Source organism: Euprymna scolopes, chromosome 21 (assembly GCF_053919585.1).
Source record: "Euprymna scolopes isolate OS-2025 chromosome 21, ASM5391958v1, whole genome shotgun sequence".
In the NCBI taxonomy this organism is placed as follows: domain Eukaryota; kingdom Metazoa; phylum Mollusca; class Cephalopoda; order Sepiida; family Sepiolidae; genus Euprymna; species Euprymna scolopes.
In genome coordinates, this window is record NC_136502.1 from 92,397,041 (window position 1) to 92,421,012 (window position 23,972).

At 31.2% G+C, this 23,972-nt stretch overlaps 1 protein-coding gene across 1 annotated transcript in view; it reads right to left on the reverse strand.

The window, feature by feature from the left end:
• LOC145242575 (uncharacterized) overlaps positions 1–22,877 on the reverse strand; it is a 178,717-nt gene extending 155,840 nt beyond the window's left edge. The window contains exon 1 of the mRNA XM_080105666.1: positions 22,403–22,877. Coding sequence (XP_079961792.1) covers positions 22,403–22,812 — 410 coding nt within the window. The 5' untranslated portion in view covers positions 22,813–22,877. The remainder of the gene's footprint in view (positions 1–22,402) is intronic.
• Positions 22,878–23,972: the final 1,095 nt, after the last annotated feature.

Sequence of the window (23,972 nt, forward strand, 5' to 3'; positions counted from 1 at the left end):
TAAATTATCTATTTTATTTAATTTTGTTTTTATAAAAACATCTTCGACTGCTTGTAGTAATAATAAAATAATAAATATTTATTGATTTAAACTTCTAGTAAGACTAAAATTTCTAGATCACCCCCCCCCTCACAAGTGTGTTTTTATGTTTGAGAAAATATAAGCACATTTAAGACGTGTTTTTATGTTAATCGGGACAAAATAACACTTTTATGGTTAAATATTTAGAGATTTAAAAGAATCGGAATCAGTAATTGTATCGGAATCAGGAAAAATATTGGAATCGTCCCATCACTAATATATATATATATATATATATATATATATATATATATATATATATATATATATATATATATATAAAGTTATTGTTCGATAGAATACTTCAGAAATAATTTTCAAACAATCATTATTCTGCAGAGTTTCAAAGAATGCTATTCTCTTCAGGGGAAAGAAACACATTAACAAATTATTATAGATGAGCTAAAATTTGCTAGCTATGGCATTCCCATTGCCTGGATATATATATATATATATATATATATATATATATATATATATATATATAAAGATTTTTATGGGTACAAATTTCATGAAGGATTTTAATAGCACTGGGGGAAATGCCATTATTGAAATTCAGGGGGATAAAAAGAATTAAATTCACCGCCGAAAGATATCTTCGTTGATTTAATTCTTTTTATCCCCCTTTTTCATACATTTTCCCCCCTTCACTCGGTTCAAATAATTTTGAACTACATACTGGTCAAAAAAAAAGAAAAAAAAAGTCCTCAATTTCAATAATGGCATTTCCCCTAGTGCTATTAAAATCCTTCATATATATATATATATATATATATATATATATATTATTTTTTCGATTTATCTATGGTCGCTACAAACAGCCATCTGTTTCAGTCAATGAGACTTCGTCAGGCGACCCTGAGCCATTCGATGCTATAGAAAAAAAGAAAAGACTGAGCTTTTCAAAAAAAAAAAAACATAAAAGTTGCGAGCTCTCTAAAAAGAGAAGGATAAAAAAAATGGAGAAATCGCATATTTGGCGAAGTTCTCACTTACTGCCCCCAACCACGGTAAATGTAGATATATTTGACATTCAGTCACTGTTTGAATTTTAGTTTCAGAAAATTCAGTTATTTTTCTTTGCATGACTGACCAAATCACATCCAGAGAGTACCCATTCTTGGATAGAGTATCAGTAATTATTTTAAATTCATCATCCAATTTTGATTTTGAATAAATCATAAGGGAACGATGTGTTAGGGTCCAAATGAAATTGATCTTACATTTGGGAGGGGGTCAAAATGGATCCCAGTGTGAATTTGCGGTATTGATATATGGTAACTAGATGGTGTTTTTGTTACCAATACATCAACGAAAGCTATGGACGAGTTACACTCTCCTTCATAAGTATACTGTAATATGGCATGCAAATTATTGTTTCGTTATTGAAGAGACAACATGTATCGTCCACATATTGATATGTTCGATCCTCACCTGACAAATTTCACTTTTTGGATTTTCATACTTTTCCACCGACTTTCCCAGCTAAAACCTTAATATAAAGTTTTGCATATGTTCGAATACCCTATATATTAAGTTTCATGTCAGTAGACTAAAAACCGACCGAGGAGTTTGGTAGGCAAAATATTTTAATTTGCATGAATATAATTAAGCGTAATCTCTATATCTATAAAAGTGAAAGTGTGTGTATGTCTGTCTGCGTATGCGTGTGTCTGTCTGTCTGTGTACATTTCCCTACACAATAACTCTGCCAATTTTTAGTCTACAGACTCGAAATTTGGTATACAGGGTAGTGAGATTTGGGAAAATCTTTGTAATCTGTTTTCAGCCAGAAATTTGGCTGTTAAGAGGTCAAAGTTTAACGATTTGACCATTGAGAACTCTACCAAACTCCTCCGCCAATTTTGGGTCTAAACACTTGAAATTTTAGATATAGGTTCATTGGACATGGATCTAACTTAATAATTGGATTTGAGCCCAAAACAATAAATGTTAAGGGGTTATAATAGGGGTAAAAAAAAATTTTTAATTTGACCTCTGCAGTCTCTACCAAATTACTCAGACAATTTTTAGTCTAAACATTTGAAATTTTACATAAAGGGTATTCAGAGATAGGGCAAGCTTTTTAATCGGTTTAGGTCGAAAATTTGGTGGTGGTGGTCATCATTCTCATGGTGGTGGTGGTGGTGTTGTTGGTTCTGGTGGTGGCGATGATGGTGGTGATTCTGATGGTGCTGTTGATGGTGCTGGTGGTTGTAATGATAATGATGATGATGGTGGTGTTGGTTCTGGTGGTATTAATGAAGATGGTGGTGGTAGTGCTGATGATGATGATGATGATGATGATGATGATGACGATGACGACGACGACGACGACGATGATGATGATGATGATGATGATGATGATGATGATGATGATGATGATGGTGGTGGTGGTGATGATGATGGTGATGATGATGATGATTTGGTCTTTTGAAAGATGCCTTTCAGATGAATCATTTTGTGCTGCACAAGGTCACAAAAGAAACGGTTGCAAGAAAACATGAATATTTCAGAATTCCGTTTTTACGATTTTATTATTATTATTATTATTATTATTATTATTATTATTATTATTATTATTATTATTTATTTATTTATTTATTTATTTATTTATTTTGTCTGCTTTTTTTTTGTTTGTCTAATCTTTTCAAGATTAAAGCGAAAATATGTTTTCTCCAAAATGTTTTGTACACCATTTGTGATTATCTTATACTAGCTAAGATACCTGACTCTTCTCGGGTGTTAGAATTACCAAAGGCAACAAAATATCAGTAAATTTCTTCAGATAATACAGTAACAACAATATCTTCAATGTGAAAGAAAACGCAAAATCAATTTCGTCCACTTTTATGTAAAAAAAAAAAAAAAACTATTTACACTCGCATCAACCAATAAAACATTCAGAATTTCGTTAATCATTGGTCATCTCTCATCCCTTTAGTTTCAAACAAAGAATTTATAGATTAGTTTTATTGGAATCCTTTGAGATAAGTAATTTGTGTACTGATTTATTTTTTTTGCAGACTGTTATCCTCATCCTTGTTGTTGTTGTTGCTGTTGCTGTTGCTGTTGTTGTTGTTGTTGTTGTTGTTCCCCGTTTCGGCCAACCCATTCTCTGGCCTTCTTCAGGGAATTAACTGCACTGGGATAGGACTGCTGAGCCTCGAAACTGTATCCCCAGTATGGCAAATTAAATCTCTGCTTTGGGTAAGATTGAAACTGCCGTCTTCAAGCAATGTTCACCTGGAATCATAGAGATTCAATGCCTTTATCCATTGCGTCATGGTTGGATTTTTTGGTCTTATAAATCTAAATTTTCATCCTTATCTGGTCTTCTATTGTTGGCTCCGTACCAATATGGAATCCTTTGCGATGAGTAATTTATTTATTTATTTGTGGACTGTTATTCTCATTTTCATAATTGTTGTTGTTCCACCACTTTTTGGCCAACTCATCCTCTGGCCTTCTTCAGGTGATCAACCATTATAGGATAGGGATGCTGAGTCTTGTAACTGTATCCCCAGTAGGATTGAAACCACTATGTTCAGACCTTTCTCACTTGGAAACATGGTGAAACAACAACTATGATGATGAAGATAACAGTCATCCACAAATAAATAAACAACGAATTTATAGTAGCAACTTGTTTCCAGTTAAGAGTTTCGGTCTCATATATATATATATATATATATATATATATATATATATATATATATATATATATATATTTACTAAAATAAAGAAAAAAGCAAATTTTAATAATCAAAAACTAGACTAAAAAATTATGCTATTGGTCTTGATTGTATATATATATATATATATATATATATATATATATATATATATATATATATATATATATATATATATATATATATCTTCTTCTTCACTCATTTTTTTCTCTCATCTTCTCTCATTTTTCTTAATTACACTTTGTCTCGGCAGCCGAGTTTAACGCATATCTTATTTTTCTTTTATAATATTATTGAAATTTTTCCCCCTTTTCCTTGTACCTATTTGTGAATTATTCCACGGATTTCGGCCTTTTGGGTTATTTTGGACTATCTTCCAATTATGCGATTTCCTTGGATTTTACTTGTGCGAATGGAAACTTTCTTGGATTTACATTTTTGGATTTTACCGTCATTGGATACTTTACCTTTCATCAGACTATCCATTCACGTGAAATCACCTTTTTCTCCACCCTATTCCCTTTGCTTCACTTTTTGTTATACAGTAAGATCTTTGACTTACTTGCAGTTTCGTCAAATACTTTTGCAAGCAAAATCCGATCCCGCATTTTGCTAATTCCTACACTCTGATTAGAAGGAAAGTATTTCTTCAAAACTCCACGGATTAAGGACTATCCACTTATTATGTGTTTCCTTTTAAAATTAAATACGTTTTTAACTCTTTTTCAAAGTGTTTTTTAACATGTTTTATTAACTATTTGCGCTTATATATATATATATATATATATATATATATATATATATATATATATAGCTTCCTGTTTGTTGAATTCTCTCATGGTCATAGATTATGACAGCTCACTTACTTGGTTTCATAAGTAACTTAATTCACTTCCATTTAAAGGTTAATTGCCGGTGACCTAGGGGAAAAACACTAGCCGACAAAACCAAAGTTGGTTTTGTTGACTGGGTTCAGATTCATCGACCTGCAGTAATTATCACTTTCTGCTCTGATGATTATGCAAACATGAAACACTAGTGTCCGTAGATATAAAAAAATTATTAATATTTATTGAAAAAATCTTATATATATATATTACCGTCTTTCCCATTGGATTTTTATCATATCCTTTTTCTCCCTTTTTCCCGTTTCTTGCTTTCTAAATCCTCCTCGAACTGTCTCAAACTGTTAAATGACTTTTTTTACTTAAATAAAGAAAAAATAAATTTTAATAATTAAAAATCACTATAAACTGTCTCAAACTGTTAAATGACTTTTTTTACTTAAATAAAGAAAAAATAAATTTTAATAATAAAAAATCACTATAAACTGTCTCAAACTGTTAAATGACTTTTTTTACTTAAATAAAGAAAAAATAAATTTTAATAATTAAAAATCACTATAAACTGTCTCAAACTGTTAAATGACTTTTTTTACTTAAATAAAGAAAAAATAAATTTTAATAATTAAAAATCACTATAAACTGTCTCAAACTGTTAAATGACTTTTTTACTTAAATAAAGAAAAAATAAATTTTAATAATAAAAAATCACTATAAACTGTCTCAAACTGTTAAATGACTTTTTTACTTAAATAAAGAAAAAATAAATTTTAATAATAAAAAATCACTATAAACTGTCTCAAACTGTTAAATGACTTTTTTTACTTAAATAAAGAAAAAATAAATTTTAATAATAAAAAATCACTATAAACTGTCTCAAACTGTTAAATGACTTTTTTTACTTAAATAAAGAAAAAATAAATTTTAATAATTAAAAATCACTATAAACTGTCTCAAACTATTAAATGACTTTTTTTACTTAAATAAAGAAAAAATAAATTTTAATAATTAAAAATCACTATAAACTGTCTCAAACTGTTAAATGACTTTTTTACTTAAATAAAGAAAAAATAAATTTTAATAATAAAAAATCACTATAAACTGTCTAAAACTATTAAATGACTTTTTTTACTTAAATAAAGAAAAAATAAATTTTAATAATAAAAAATCACTATAAACTGTCTCAAACTATTAAATGACTTTTTTTACTTAAATAAAGAAAAAATAAATTTTAATAATAAAAAATCACTATAAACTGTCTCAAACTATTAAATGACTTTTTTTACTTAAATAAAGAAAAAATAAATTTTAATAATAAAAAATCACTATAAACTGTCTCAAACTATTAAATGACTTTTTTTACTTAAATAAAGAAAAAATAAATTTTAATAATAAAAAATCACTATAAACTGACTCAAACTATTAAATGACTTTTTTTACTTAAATAAAGAAAAAATAAATTTTAATAATAAAAAATCACTATAAACTGTCTCAAACTATTAAATGACTTTTTTTACTTAAATAAAGAAAAAATAAATTTTAATAATAAAAAATCACTATAAACTGTCTCAAACTATTAAATGACTTTTTTTACTTAAATAAAGAAAAAATAAATTTTAATAATAAAAAATCACTATAAACTGTCTCAAACTATTAAATGACTTTTTTTACTTAAATAAAGAAAAAATAAATTTTAATAATTAAAAATCACTATAAACTGTCTCAAACTATTAAATGACTTTTTTTACTTAAATAAAGAAAAAATAAATTTTAATAATAAAAAATCACTATAAACTGTCTCAAACTATTAAATGACTTTTTTTACTTAAATAAAGAAAAAATAAATTTTAATAATTAAAAATCACTATAAACTGTCTCAAACTATTAAATGACTTTTTTTACTTAAATAAAGAAAAAATAAATTTTAATAATTAAAAATCACTATAAACTGTCTCAAACAATTAAATGACTTTTTTTACTTAAATAAAGAAAAAATAAATTTTAATAATTAAAAATCACTATAAACTGTCTCAAACTATTAAATGACTTTTTTTACTTAAATAAAGAAAAAATAAATTTTAATAATTAAAAATCACTATAAACTGTCTCAAACTATTAAATGACTTTTTTTACTTAAATAAAGAAAAAATAAATTTTAATAATAAAAAATCACTATAAACTGTCTCAAACTATTAAATGACTTTTTTTACTTAAATAAAGAAAAAATAAATTTTAATAATTAAAAATCACTATAAACTGTCTCAAACTATTAAATGACTTTTTTTACTTAAATAAAGAAAAAATAAATTTTAATAATTAAAAATCACTATAAACTGTCTCAAACTATTAAATGACTTTTTTTACTTAAATAAAGAAAAAATAAATTTTAATAATAAAAAATCACTATAAACTGTCTCAAACTATTAAATGACTTTTTTTACTTAAATAAAGAAAAAATAAATTTTAATAATTAAAAATCACTATAAACTGTCTCAAACTATTAAATGACTTTTTTTACTTAAATAAAGAAAAAATAAATTTTAATAATTAAAAATCACTATAAACTGTCTCAAACTATTAAATGACTTTTTTTACTTAAATAAAGAAAAAATAAATTTTAATAATAAAAAATCACTATAAACTGTCTCAAACTATTAAATGACTTTTTTTACTTAAATAAAGAAAAAATAAATTTTAATAATTAAAAATCACTATAAACTGTCTCAAACTATTAAATGACTTTTTTTACTTAAATAAAGAAAAAATAAATTTTAATAATAAAAAATCACTATAAACTGTCTCAAACTATTAAATGACTTTTTTTACTTAAATAAAGAAAAAATAAATTTTAATAATTAAAAATCACTATAAACTGTCTCAAACTGTTAAATGACTTTTTTTACTTAAATAAAGAAAAAATAAATTTTAATAATAAAAAATCACTATAAACTGTCTCAAACTGTTAAATGACTTTTTTTACTTAAATAAAGAAAAAATAAATTTTAATAATAAAAAATCACTATAAACTGTCTCAAACTGTTAAATGACTTTTTTTACTTAAATAAAGAAAAAATAAATTTTAATAATAAAAAATCACTATAAACTGTCTCAAACTGTTAAATGACTTTTTTTACTTAAATAAAGAAAAAATAAATTTTAATAATTAAAAATCACTATAAACTGTCTCAAACTGTTAAATGACTTTTTTATGCAAATATGATGCACTTCATATTATTTGTTTCCTGTGATGCATTAACCTGCAAAATTTATTGCATATTTTGCAAACCGCTTCCCTCTGATGAGAAAAACTGCATTCTTCGAAAATCTATGGAATAAGGTTTTTCTTGTTTTATTTGTACTCCTTGTCGAATAATTAAAATTTTGTATACCTTACAGGTTTTAAAGTTTATTTTGAAAATTTAAATAAATTTTCAAAATCAAGATTTTTATATTATTTAATTGGAATTCATTATTGAGATGAGTATTGTTTTATTAATTTATTTATTGCGGACTATTGTTCTCATCTTTTCTTAACTATTCCTCTGGCCTTCATCGGGTGGTAACCACGACGGGATAGAAACTTTGAACCTTCTAACTGAATTCTCAGCAATTACTGACGAAGGCTATGGAACATAGCGATTTCAATCCTACCCAAAGCTGGCCAAAGGCTTACTTGGCCAAAACGTGGTGAGACAGCAACAACTATGGAAGGCAGTAATTGCTGAAGATGCAGTGAGGAGACTCAGAGTTCTTATCCCGTCACAGTTACCACCTAATGAAGGCCAGAGGAATAGTTGGCCGAAACGTCATGAGAAAATAACTAAAAAAAAGTGAGGACAATAGTCCACAATACATAAATTAATCAAGATTTTTATTTCATATATATACACACACACACATATATATATATATATATATATATATATATATATATATGTATATATATATATATATATATATATATATGATTATTTTATACCTACAGTGTTTCATACTTTCACAATCATCAGTGAAGAAAGTGATGATGGCTACTAGTCAGACGATTTGAACCCAGTTACAAAGCTAGGAAAGTTATCTCTAAGCCATGATCAACTGCTATGAGAATTAAAGGAAATTAACAACTATAAATGTCAGTGAGAGAAGGATACAAAGTTGTAGCACTCCTTCTGAAGCCAAGCCTGAGTCTCTTTGGACTTGTGCGCCGGTGCCGAGTCCTGCTGCCACACCCAGGGTCTGCCAGCAGCCATCTGATTGCACCAGAGGATCAATACACTTTTCAGGACATCCAGGTACACTTTCAAACCTACTTCGAATATGTGAGGTGGCATGATGTGGCCCTCAATTAAAGCCATACCAAAGACCATAACTGTGACCGGAAACTTTGTTTTCCTTACACTAGGCATGTGCCTGTTATCAGTGGAAATCCAGCAATGCATTTTGAGGGTACTGGCAATGGTCCTGTTGCCATAATTTGGATTGGTAGAGAGCATGAGTTGTACGGTGGTGCATCTTCAACTTCGCTTGTTGAAAATTGTGTCACTTTCAGATATAATAACAGGCTCCTATCGCTCTTGGGATTTGTACACAATTGGCCAACTTGTAGATGATCTTTAACCGGTTTTCATCAAATGGAAATGGAATCATGTCGTCTTTTCTATGGCAATAACTTTATCGTTCCACCAGGTGTGTATATATATATATATATATATATATATATATATATATATATATATATATATATATATATATATATATATATAATTATGTTATCAAAGAGTAAATCTCAAAAATAGTAAAAGCTCAACACTATAAGGAGGAGCAAAGAATAATATTAATCGAAAGATGAGGAACAATAGTTATATGTAACTTTATTATATCATCAAAACAATAGAGAAAATAAGAAAAAAAACTCTTTAGGCCCTGACATTTCGAAACTAAATGCTTCTCATTAGAAGAGAAGGGCCAGAATTATACAAAATGCAAATATAGGAAAAACTGGCTTAATGTCATTTAGATATGAATTGAGAATGAAGTAAGGTTAATATGGTGAATTGTAATTAAAAGTAGGTACAACAAACATATAAGAGTAAATTGGAAGGGTGGTACATATGTAAATAAATAAATAGATAAAAAATTATATATATATATATGTATATATATATTATTTTATATATATATATATATAATATATATTATTTTATATATATATATATATATATATATATATATATATATATATATATATATAGATATATATTTAAAGGAGATTAGAACAATAGTCTAAAGAGCAGAGCGTATTTTAATGTAATAGTAAAATTACTAATTTAATTAAAATACAGGAAAAGAAAAGTGCTCGTTGTAATTTAGATATATAATAAGCTCGATAGGTAAATATCCTAGAGCTAATTTAATATTCAGTAATGTGATTGATAATTTAAAATTCAAATTAGAATTAAATTAAAAATTCGTTTCACAAGAAGGAACAACAACAAAGTTAATAATTTGTACGATCGTTTCGGAAAACAATGTTTTTATTGTGGTAGACATTAAGCCACGAACAATAATTTTTACATATAGTATTTTTAAAAAAACAAAGTTTCCTCATCAGCAAAAATATTGGGAAGGGTTTTAATATATGTAAAAGACACCATAAATAAACCTAGCATTGAAAGTAAGGCAGATGTATCAGTTGTGTGCGACAACATTTTTTTTTAATTCAAATTGGTAAACTCCCCCAAAACTGGTATAACCAATACAGTTTTTTTTTTTTTTACACAAAATACTCGAATATATCACATTCGACAGATTAACTTAAAAGATATATTTGTAAACATGAATTTATAAAACGAAAATGGGTTGTTCCTTCTTATGAAACGGATTTTTAATTTAATTCTAATTTGAATTTTAAATTATCAATCGCATTACTGAATATATATATATATATATATATATATATATATATATATATATATATATATATATATATATACATATATTAAGCCTCTTCTTTGGGTTGAACACTGCCGTAAATGTATCACACCTGCTGCTTATTTTGCAATTAAGCGAGACTCGCTGTTTATTTGTTTGTAAACAGCTCAGTCAAGTTCAATCAACAGCTCAGAAAAAATGCTAATCTAGTCTCACTTATAACTTGTGATACAACGAAACAGTACTGTATGTGGAATGACAATATATATATATATATATATATATATATATATATATATATATATATATATATATATATAAAATAAAAATTACAATTAAATTTACCAAAATGATCCAAGATGGTAAAATTAAAGTATAATATTAATATTAAAGAATTAATATTTATAAAATTATCTCAGCCAGATGTAAAAGCTCGATAAAACCAAATAGGAAATAGAGCTTATAATATGAGCAAACAGTTAATAAAATATGTTAAAAAAACACTTTGAAATGAGTTAAAAACATATTTAATCTGAAAAGGAAACACTAGATAAATGGATAGTCCTTAATCTACAGAGTTTCGAAGAAATACTTTCCTTCTCATCAGAGGGTAGGAATTAGCAAAATGCGGGATCGAATTTTGCATGCAGAAGTATTTGATGAAACAACAAGTAAGTCAAAGATCTTACTTGAAAACAAAAAAAGTGAAGCAGAGAGAATATGGTAAAGAAAAAGATGATTACACATGAATGGATAGTCTGGTGGAAGATAAAAAATCCAAATATATATATATATATATATATATATATATATATATATATATATATATATATATATATATATATATACTATTATATAAAAATCGCTTACGTGTGTGTAAGTTCCTTCCTCATAGGTTCCGAAATGGCCGATTCTATCTTTTGCGAATTTCACACAAAGCTAATTTATATGTCTGGCAGTGTTCTTAGATATGGTTTGTACAGAAATTCATCCGATAGGTATCGATAACCGAAAAAATTCGATCTTAAAAATAGTTTTCCTTCTCTTATAGATAAAAAGAATTTTTACAAGGGAATATTTTATGTTACACCGGTGTAACCTTGGCCGATGTAACGTAAAATATATCCTGTAAAAGTTCTTCTTTTTATCTATAAGAGAAGAAAGACTATTTTTAAGATCATGAACTCAAATATCAGCTGACGTGATATTGTAAACGAACACAGACTGAATTTGATGATCGACATTATCATTATTATAATTTCTTTTTTCTTTTGGGGGGGGGGGGGAATTTACTCCGCTGGGTAAATTATTCTTCATGATATATGTTTAAGTGTATTGTACGACCGGGCAACGTCAGGCATTCCACTAGTATATATATATATATATATATATATATATATATATATATATATATATATATATATATATATATCAAGTTAAAGGTATTCAAGAGAGAAAACTCATGAATTAAAACAAAGTTATTAAGAGTGCTCAATAAAAATATATATATATATATATATATATATATATATATATATATATACTTTCATTCTCTCTGTTTCACTTGTTACTTCTCTTTTTGTGAGAGCCGTGAATTGGTAGCAACAGTAGTCTCTGAAGCGACGCGGGGTATATGGAAACCTGTCATAAAAAACGTCGCTCACCTCCTTACGTTCTTTTTTACGATTTTCAACACCAGTGAATTCATAACTTTTGTTTTACTGAACAAAAATTGAAAAAAGTTTTTCACAATATGGCTGAGAAGGTGATCTATAAACTGTAATAATTGTTTGAAATTTGGTCGAAAAATAAGTGAGCGGTGAAGCTTTAAAGCAGTTCTAAATGACTAAAACTGCCACTTAACCATATATTCAAATATGGTAGTGTTCGAATGATATATGAATATACCTATTTACAATGTCTCCCCACGGGACAGAGTTAGACACCAGGGTCGTTTTTTAACGTGGAGAAAAGGTACAAAAATAAAAATTGTTTCAGTCGTGAAGGATTTCTCATCCACTGAAAGAGAACGAGAAATGGAAGTGCCGCATCTGAAGAACAGATACTACACTTTGATCTTGGCCAAGAATGATATATGAATATAGCTCTTTAAAAAAATGCTAACCTAGCGGAAAAAAAAAATATCAGCCTTTCGACGTTGTTAATATCACTAAAAAAAACGCCAACAGTCATGCACACGTTGCGTCTTTCAAGACTCTTCAGTGTAGCTAAACGTTGGATCTTCATCACTACTAACCATGATAATCCAACGCCCTTACCGTCTGAGTCAAAATATAAAAAGAGATCGGGAAATAAGTGACCAGATTGGTTTGTTTTATTAATGAATCACCACTTATTAAAGCCGAAACGCCACTCGAGGACAAAGGTCAATAAAGTTGTGAAACAAGCACCTTGATTATTGCAGACGATGGTTGGATTTTGAATAGACGTGGATTGTTTGAGAGGACAGCTTGACAATAATTTGTTAACATTGGACTTGAAAACAATCATGCTCATTTTATATCTGCTAATGTGTTGCATGATATAAAACAATGTACTTTTCAATTTTGTATATATATATATATATATATATATATATATATATATATATATATATATATATATAGTGATTAGTATTAGTGATGGGACGATTCCAATATTTTTCCTGATTCCGATACAATCATTTTGCGCGTGTGTGAGTTCCTTCCTCATAAGTTTGGAAATGGCCGATCTTATCTTTTGCAAATTTCACACAAAGCTAATTTATATGTCTGGCAGTGTTCTTAGATATGTTTTGTACAGAAATTCATCTGATAATTTTTTTTACGATTCCCGATTCCGATTCCAATTGTTTACAGAAAGTTTTTAGATGAGACAAGTCATTGGTACCGTCGGTTTCAAACCCGATAATTAGGACCATTTTAGATACCCATATCAAGCTCTCATCAGCCAATACTCATGTCCTAATTATCGGGTTTGAAATCGGCGGTACCAATTATATAAATACGCTCTTATTTTCGGATTTTTCAGATTTTCCTTATAATTGAGTACTCTGCTGGATTTCTTTTTTCAAAAAAACTAATTATATATATATATATATATATATATATATATATATATATATATATATATATATATATATTCCAAAGCAAAGATGTATTTATATCATACTTATATGAGTGCGATGTCAATATATCTTCGGTTTGAAATGTTTACTTCCGATATATGTGCTCTGAAAGTGTAAATCAATTTCTATTGAGCTTAATTAATTGTGGCATTTTGGAAAAAAAATATATTGGACATATACATTAAAAGTATATATTCTTTAGTAAATGATTAATCTATATTGCGGAATTAAAAATTTTCATTTCAAATAATGTATCTTCAAATATGTTTTCGTTATAATACCTTCACTTTATAGATAATTTTAAAGACCGTTTTCTGCTCTCTTTAATCGTTTAAATTACAATCGTTTTAAAACTATTATCTTTTTCAGAACGTTGAATACAAGATGGAAAAAAGCAAATTTGCACAATTTTCTTATTTCAATTCAAGCTAGGTCGAAAATTTGCTGAAACAGCTCGCGATATCAACGAAGTGTTTGACCCAGGAACCACTACTTAATATACAGTACAATGGTGGTTTAAGAAATTTCATGATGGCAGCGAAACTCTTGAAGATGATAAGCGTGGTGGTCGGACATTGAATGTTGACAACGATCAATTAAGTGCCTTAGTCGAAGTCAATCCATGCACAACTGTTTGAGAACTTGGTTCTGAATTAGACGTAACGTATACGACGATTTCCAACCACTTGAGAGAGATTAGAAAGACAAAAAAAACTCACAAATTCAATGACAAACAAAAAAAAACACTGTTATGAAGTGTCATCTTCCCTTCTTTTATGCAATAAGAATAACCCGTTTCTCAACCGAGTTGTAACTTGCGATGAAAAGTGGGTTCTTTATGGCAACTGGCGATGCTCAGCTCAGTGGTTAGATGCTGACGAAGCTCCACGACATTTCCCGAAGCCATAGTTGCACCAAAAGAAGATCATGTTCACTGTTTGGTGGTCTGCGATCGATCTCATCCCTTCCAGTTTTTGGACTGCAGGCGAAACACTAATGGCGGCGAACAAATTGAACAACAAATTGATAGAACACCCAGCATTAGTCAACAGAAAAGGCCCAATTCTCCTCCACGATAATGTACGACCGCACGTTGTTAAACCGACTCTGCAGAAGTTGAACGAATTGAATTGCCATATTCTCCAGACCTCTCACCTTGCCCCCCTCCCATTTCGCGGGGGCACCTTTGTGACCTAAGGCCAAAATCAAAGTGTAGTATCTGTTCCGGCAGATGCTGCAATCAAAGATCATTGTCCTTATGGCAATCTTTTGGTCCATGTAGGGGCAACCCTATATACCAAATGGACTTTACTATCCAGCTCCCATTTCCCACCTCTCAGGAGCTGGCCCCCTTTTCCTTTCCTCCTCCCCTCCTCTCTCCACATTAAAAAACGGCCTTGTGCCTAATTTGCTCAGTGGGGAAGCAAATAAATCCACTTCAGACCTCTCACCTACCGACTACCACTTTTTCAAGTTTCTCGACAACTTTCTGCGTGAGAAATGCTTCAAAAACCTAAGCGATATCAAAAACGCGTTCAGCAACTTCATCGCAATATCAGCAAGATTTTTATGTTACTAGTATGAATGCACTTGTTTTGCATTGGCAAAAGTGTGTTAGCTCGCCGAGGGAAGACGTCTGGCTCAAAAGCCTAAATTGAGATTTAAGGATTGTTTAAGATCCACCTTAAAAAAATGTGAGATTGATGAAAGAACCTGGGAGAGTCTTGCTTTGGATCGCGGAGAGTGGAAAAGGACCTTGTGGGAAGGTGTGGGCAAGTTTGAGGCGGATCGAACCCAGTATGAGCAGCTGAAGCGCGATATCCGGAAAGGGAGGGTGAAAGGAGCCATGGATGGGAGGGGGCACCAAATTGGTCTGGAGTGTGAGGTGTGCGGAATGTGGGTCTAAGCAGAGCTGGGCTGATGAGCCACCAGTCTACTCATCGGCGCAGTGGGCCATAAAGCAGTCTTGAGCTGCTAGAATTAATCTGTGTCAACTGCGGGCGGATATACAAAACGGCAGGCGGTTTGAAAGGCATTTGATCCTGCATAAAAAAGAACAGTAAGAACGTGCTTCTAGTGGCACACATGTCTGTACAATGTGTGCCAAGGAATGCCAGAGCTTAGCAGGACTTAAAAGCCACATTTGTGCGGCCCATCACTGAATGTTTTCATGTTTCTATATACCTTTTTTTTGTGCTATATCGAGTGATGACAATGTTCGAAAGCGAATTTGCTGCCATCCATCATATATATGTATATATATGTATATATATATATATATATATATATGTATATATATATGATAAAGAAAACTAGACGGCACATACACTCGTATGCTAAGAACAATATTAAATATATCTTGGCAAAATCATCCCACGAAGCAGCAACTTTATGGCAATCTACCTACCATATCTAATATCGTCAGAGAAAGATGCCTACGATTTGCCGGTCATTGTCTGAGGAGCAAGCATGAATTGGTGAGTGATGTATTGCTATGGACTTCACGACACGGACGCGCAAGCAAAGGACGACCTAGATCCACATACATCCAACAAATAGCACACGATGCCAACTGTGAACCTGAAGATCTGAGGCAACTGATGGAAGACAGGAAACTGGAGAGGAAGAGTCACATTGGTCCGGGCAAGGAGCCCGTCATGATGATGATGATGATATATATATACATATATATATATATATATATATATATATATATATATATATATATATATGAGCAAACAGTTAATAAAATGTGCTAAAAAACACTTTGAAATGAATTAAAAACATATTTAATCTGAAAAGGAAACACCAGATAAATTGATAATCCTTAATCTGCGGAGTTTCGAAGAAATACTCTCCTTCTCATAAGAGGGTAGGAATTAGCAAAATGCGGGATCGGATTTTGCATGCAGAAGTATTTGATGAAACAACAAGTAAATCAAAGATCTTACTTGAAAACAAAATAAGTTAAGCAGAGGGAATATGGTAAAGAAAAAGGTGATTACACATGAATGGATAGTCTGGTGGAAGATAAAAAATCCAGTAATATATATATATATATATATATATATATATATATATATATATATATATATATATGATAAAAATCCGACGATATGAATTAAAAATGGAAGGAAAAAGAAGTCCAAAATGCTCAACGTTTTGTCAGTTTCGCTGGCTTTTTCAAATAGCTAAAATTGCCGAGGACGTAAATTATTTCAGGAGTATATATGCAAAAGAAGAGAGAACAACATATTTAAATTTATGTAAATTAAGAAATTACATGAGTGGGTGTGTGTGTGTGTGTATATATATATATATATATATATATATATATATATATATATATATATATTCAAGCAAATATTATTAAATACAACGGAGACATTTTGTCTTATAATTCTTTTTTTTAATTTTTCAATTTTTCGTATTGTCTTTTTTGTTTCAAAATCAAAAATATTAATAAAGGATCCATACATGTTGCTGTTACGAGCGCTTTCGATTCGTCCACGAATCATCATCAGGTGTTAAAAATACAGGATTGCGAAAATGAGGATTAAAAATGAAAACTAAAAAATATATATTCAGTGATGAGTTAAAATAAAAGTCGATTAAGAATAAAAGTCGATTAAAAATTCGAGTGTTAAAACCAGCAAGTTCGTAGACACCATGTACGAAGTCCGTCCAACACGGACTACGCAAGACATTTCAGAACGTTACTGCTTTTTTGAAATGCAATGTCATTTATATTAGGTTGAAGAGTTCTAATGTACGACGCTTCAAGAATCTTTAATTTTTTTACATTATTTTCCCGTTGTATAATTTTTGTGTTGTCAACGAGGACCTTTCTAACATTGGAGGGGCGACAGCTATGTTCTTTTTTTAAATGTTTGTAAATCGCGCTTGTGTCGTTAAGGTGCATAGTTATTCGCCGGGACAACGTTGTTGTTGTATGCCCAATGTATGTATTATTTTTGGAGTTACATTCTCCAATAGAGCATTTAAATTTATACACTACATTGGTTTGCTCCAACGTTTTTATCGCCGGTGAAGAGTTGTTTTTAACCACAAGGTTTTGTGTTCGAAATTTCCTATAATAGATAATAAATTTAATTTTAAAATTACTGTCAACAGGCGTCAAGTATCTTCGTATAATATTTTTTATTGCATTTTCTTCGATTCTGAAATTAGGCGTCATTTGATTTTGGTAAAATATATTAATGGGGTTTGCATTGCGGTGTTGGCTAACATTATTATTCTGGTTATCGGAAGATTGTAGCATTTTTTTTATTTGTTCATCAACAATGTAATTGGGGAAATGATTATTGATGAGTACTTGTTTAATGTTTTTTATTTCAATTAGCAATGCTTTTTTTGTGGAGGATATCATTTTAGCACGATTTAGTAAATTTTTTATTATGGCTATTTTGTACCTTTGTGGACACTCACTTTTAAAGTTCAGGAGGCTAGAGTTTATGCTAGTTGGTTTTTTATATACAGATGTATTACAAGTGTTATTAGACGTATCAATAAGGACATCAAGAAATGGAATTTTATTGTTATTATTTAACTCTACTGTGAATTTTAAAATTGAATTTTCTTGAAAGAGGTGCTGTAATTGGTGTATCTGTTCATTATTTTCAGCTAAAATGAGAATGTCATCCACGTAGCGTACATAAATTGGGGGTTTTATGTTGTTTTTAAATATTTAAAATTAAATTTATTATCTATTATAGGAAATTTCGAACACAAAACCTTGTGGTTAAAAACAACTCTTCACCGGCGATAAAAACGTTGGAGCAAACCAATGTAGTGTATAAATTTAAATGCTCTATTGGAGAATGTAACTCCAAAAATAATACATACATTGGGCATACAACAACAACGTTGTCCCGGCGAATAACTATGCACCTTAACGACACAAGCGCGATTTACAAACATTTAAAAAAAGAACATAGCTGTCGCCCCTCCAATGTTAGAAAGGTCCTCGTTGACAACACAAAAATTATACAACGGGAAAATAATGTAAAAAAATTAAAGATTCTTGAAGCGTCGTACATTAGAACTCTTCAACCTAATATAAATGACATTGCATTTCAAAAAAGCAGTAACGTTCTGAAATGTCTTGCGTAGTCCGTGTTGGACGGACTTCGTACATGGTGTCTACGAACTTGCTGGTTTTAACACTCGAATTTTTAATCGACTTTTATTCTTAATCGACTTTTATTTTAACTCATCACTGAATATATATTTTTTAGTTTTCATTTTTAATCCTCATTTTCGCAATCCTGTATTTTTAACACCTGATGATAATTCGTGGACGAATCGAAAGCGCTCGTAACAGCAACATGTATGGATCCTTTATTAATATTTTTGATTTTGAAACAAAAAAGACAATACGAAAAATTGAAAAATTAAAAAAAAGAATTATAAGACAAAATGTCTCCGTTGTATTTAATAATATTTGCTTGAATGAAAAAATGCTGCCTAAATATACCAATTTCAAACTACATATATATATATATATATATATATATATATATATATATATATATATATATAAAGTGAGAATGTGTGTGCGCGTGCACGCACACATGCGCACAGGTGTGGTGTGTGTGGGGGGGGGGGGTTGAGGACAACTGTCAAAGTATATACTCAACGAATTTTTTATCTACAGACTTACAATTTGGTATATAAGGCATTCAGGTATGTGGAAAACTTTCAAATTGGTTTACATCCGGAGAAAAGAGCCGCTACAAAGGGCCAAACTTGAAAAATTGTTACATGGAAGTCATCGAACTTTTATCTGTTTGTCGATTGTTTCACGATTGCGCATGCACGGCTGTGAAACATGTCAGCTTCTTCATATTCAGAATAAGTAGGTTGGAAAACACTTTAAGAACGTTCCAAGCTGGCCTAATGGTTATCGTAATTGATTCGCTTTATTGATTGTCTTTAGGTTTTGGTTTCGATCTCAGCTCAAATATTTTTTTTTTTTACTTAGAAGTAAACAGTTTAGAAAAAAATATGATACTCGCATGCACATGTCTCAGTTTCTGTTTTAATTAAAGTATCATATTTATGCGTATTTTATGACCGGACAAGGCCGGGCGGCCTGCTAGCGTATATATATATATATATATATATATATATATATATATATATATATATATATATATATACTAGCAAAAATACCCGTCGTTGACTGGGTTCAAAAACATACTACAGAAAAAAAAATTTTTTTTTTAATTTTTCAAGTTTTTATTTCCATACTTTGTGGACCAGGCGCGTGCATGCAGACCCCACAATTTTAATGAACCACCGTTCTGCAGGATCAAACATACCCATTCCTGTGTCTCGATACATCTTCTATCATTATATTACGTAATCAGTTTTTTAAAATAGTCAACCATATAGGGGCCTATTCGTGACCAGACACACACACACACATTCAGCTTTATATATATATATATATATATATATATATATATATATATATATATATATATATATATAACTGTGAATGTGTGTGTGAGGGCAACTTTCAACTAATATACTCAACGAATTTTTTATCTACAGACTTGAAATTTTGTATATAGGGTATTCATACATGTGGAAAACGTTTTAATCGGTTTTCATCTGGAAAAAAGGACTGCTAAGGGTAAAAACTGGAAAATTGGTACGTGGGAGTCATCGGATTTTTATCTGTTTTCCAACTGCTTTACGACTGCGCATGTGCGAATCGTTCACATGACAGTTTCCTTATGTTAAGAATAACAAGGTATAAAGCACCTTTTAAAGACTGTTGCAAGCTGGCCTAATGGTTATCTTACTTAACTCGTTGTCTTTAGGTAGTGGTTTCGATCTCAGCTCGAGTATTTTTTTTATATATTCGTACTTACAAGAAGTAAACTGTTTAGAGAAAACATAATACTCATATGCATATGTCTCAGTTTCTTTCGTTTTTTTTTTTTTGTTTTGTTTTGTTTTGTTTTTTTACTTCATTTTTTTAAAGGAATTTAACCGAGCAACACCGGGTATATCTACTAGTATATATATATATATATATATGAATTTGTAGTATATATAAAGATATAAAAGGATATTACTAAAAGTTACTACTTAATAAGGGCCAAGGGCTACTTGAGTATAAGGGTCCATGCGTGGCACTGGGCAGTAAGACATCTCTGCGGTCACTGGTAATGATGGTGAAAGTTTGGCAAAATCCAATTATTTTAAAGGGCAGCTCGACAAGCGACATTGGACTTGAAAATGACAATGTTGTAGTCAGCTGGAAAGCAGACCTGTGATATTACGTTTTCACAGACGAGTAGTTCTTGGGAAGAAACTTTGCTTATAGGTACACAAAGAAAGAAACGAATTTTTTTTTTTATTATAATGGTTGTATTTAAGCGAGTTTTTTTACTAGGGATTAGTGATAGGACGATTCCAATATTTTCCCGATTCCGATACAATTACCAATTCCGATTCTTTATAAATTTCTAATTATTTAACTATTAAGTTGTTTTTTCCCCTGATTTTCGTAAAAACACATGTTAAATATGCAGATATTTTCCTAAACGTCAAAATACACTTGTGGAGGATGATCTATCGATTTTAGGTTTACTGCTAATTGAAAATCAATAAATATTTATTATTTTATCAATATTACCAGCAACGGAAGATTTTGGTTTAAACAAAATCAAATAAAAAAACGCAATTAAAAGAATCGTTTTGGCATCAGAAAATAGGCATCAATTTTTCTAATTCTGATACCGATTTCGATACCCCCAAATCTTCTGATTTTTCCGATTCCCGATTCCGATTGCTATTCCAATTAATCGTCCCAACACTACTGGGGATGTCTCAGAAGTGGGGGGGGTCAGAGATTAGTACTCGGTCGAGCACCTACTATGAAAAAACCGAGTGAGTAGAGAAAGACGAGCAGCGTCCCTTCTTTAAGAGAAACAGATATACAAGGGACGTTCAAAAGTAATGCCTCCTATTTTTCTTTATTTCATCCGAATGAATCAATGCAGATCGCATTGTTATGCTGACTGAACTTATGCATTCATAGCCTGAAAGTTTCATCTCTCTGTTGCGGATATTGACAGTGTGAGACTCTAAGAAAGCAACCCGTGCGTCAGAAGAAGAGATGCGTCATTTAATTCCCCCCACACAGAAAAAAAAAATTGAACCGATCAACATTCACCCACGTCTGTTGAACGTTTACGAAGGTGTTTACGGTTGATGTCAGCACAGTTAGGAGATGGGTTCGTCGATTTCAGATGTGCTCTGGATGACCATGATGCACAGCCAGCACGCCTTCGCTGCAAAAATGCATTGAGAATGGTGGTGACTATTTAGGAAAACAAATTCTGCGGCACAAAAGGTCGCTCGTTTTAACGGTACTACTCTCGTGTTCGTAGCTCTTAAACTTTTTTTGTTTAGTAAAATAAAAAAAAGGGGGGGGTGCATTGGCATTGCTTGTGGAACGATCCTCGTATAAAGAGGGGAAAAAAGCGAAGATCATTTTGCAGATTATTGGAAATCCATTCTGCGAGATCGATTGACACATGGATCAGTCGTTTCCGCGCGACACTTTTTCACACTCCAAACTCACGTGCGCACACGACAGCATCATCAAAGGGCATCAAGGTCCATTAAACAAGCACCATTTAGCAACTTTCTTTACTTTACGCAAAACTTTTTAAAAGTTAGACACTAACCTTGACTCTTGCTCATCTTCCGCGTCCGCATCCTTTCCTTTCTCCTCTTTATCCTCGTTGTTTCCGTCCTTCTTCGTCTTCTTCTCCGCTTCGATATTCTCACTTTCATATTCGTCGTTAGTTCCATCAGTACACTCCTCTTCTTCCGTTCCGCTATCTCCGACATCTCCGTCGGTCTCAAACTCGGCGTCCACCCAGTCCTCCTCGAGCTCGTTATCGCTCTCTCCGCCCCCAACAATTTTTCCGTCCTCGCTTTCATCGCCCGTTCCGTCATCTTCGTCGCCAGCGTTATTCCGGCTTTTGTCGTCGTCACTGTCGTCGTCGTCGTCGGCTCCAGCGTTGTTATTGGTGTCTGTGACAAAGCACATTGACTCTAAGATGCTGATCTCTTCCATTAGAGTAGTTTGCATGTGCGTCCGCCTCTTGGCATGCTGCAGGCTCCGACTGACGAAAAAATGCACACTCTCGCCGCAGCTAGCACCGCACGGCTGCCTCTCTCTCTCTCTCTCTCTCTCTCTCTCTCTCTCTCTCTCTCTCTCTCTCTCTCTCCGTGCCTACTCCGCTCTAAGATCCCTCGACTCCCCTCCAACACAGTCTCCCCGCTCCACAACAACGGAACAGTGGAACACTAGTTCTACCTCCACCACTCCCAGCCACTTTACGCTTACACACCGTTGCCGACACCCAATTCTTTGACTACCCCAACCACCATCACCATCGCCGCCGCCACTGCAAAAGTCACCCCCTCCCTCTCCGTTTCATCCATCTGCCCCTCCACACACACATACCTCTGTGAGGAGAATGGATAACATTAAACAAAACAAACACCAAGTATTCTCTTGTCAGCACCTGTGAGGGTTGCAGCTGGATGAAAATGCATCTGTGTGCGCGTGTGCAGACACAGATGCATTCAAATGTTAGTGGATCTTATCTTTAATACAGTGATTTATATTGATGGATAGGAATAGTCTGAGATAGATAGATAGATAGATAGATAGATAGATAGATAGATAGATAGATAGATAGATAGATATGAATATTCTGCGATAGATAGATGGAAAGATTATATCTATCTATCTATCCATATATATATATATATATATATAGAGAGAGAGAGAGAGAGAGAGAAAGAGAGAGAGAGAGAGAAAGAGAGAGAGAGAGAGATGGTAGCTTTCTTCAATATTGAGAGACTATGGATACCCACTCTAAGGGTGTCTGCACGTGGTTGTGGCAAGAGTTGCGCAATCTCCAGCCACACATCTCCCGAGTCAGCATTGTTGAATACCAGTGGCAAGTGAAGATTCGAGACGAGTGGAAACAATGCCGAGATAAGCAAAGAGCACATACAGCGCATAAAATTCGCAAATGGTCACCCATCTGGTACTAACCAGGGGCAACGTTGCTTAACTTCGGTGATTTGACGAGAACCAGTGTGTCAACGTGATTATGCTGTATAGATACATACATACATACATACATACATAGATAATAGTTTTAGATAGATATATAGAAAGAATGAGTTCAAGATAGATAGATAGATAGATAGATAGATAGATAGATAGATAGACGG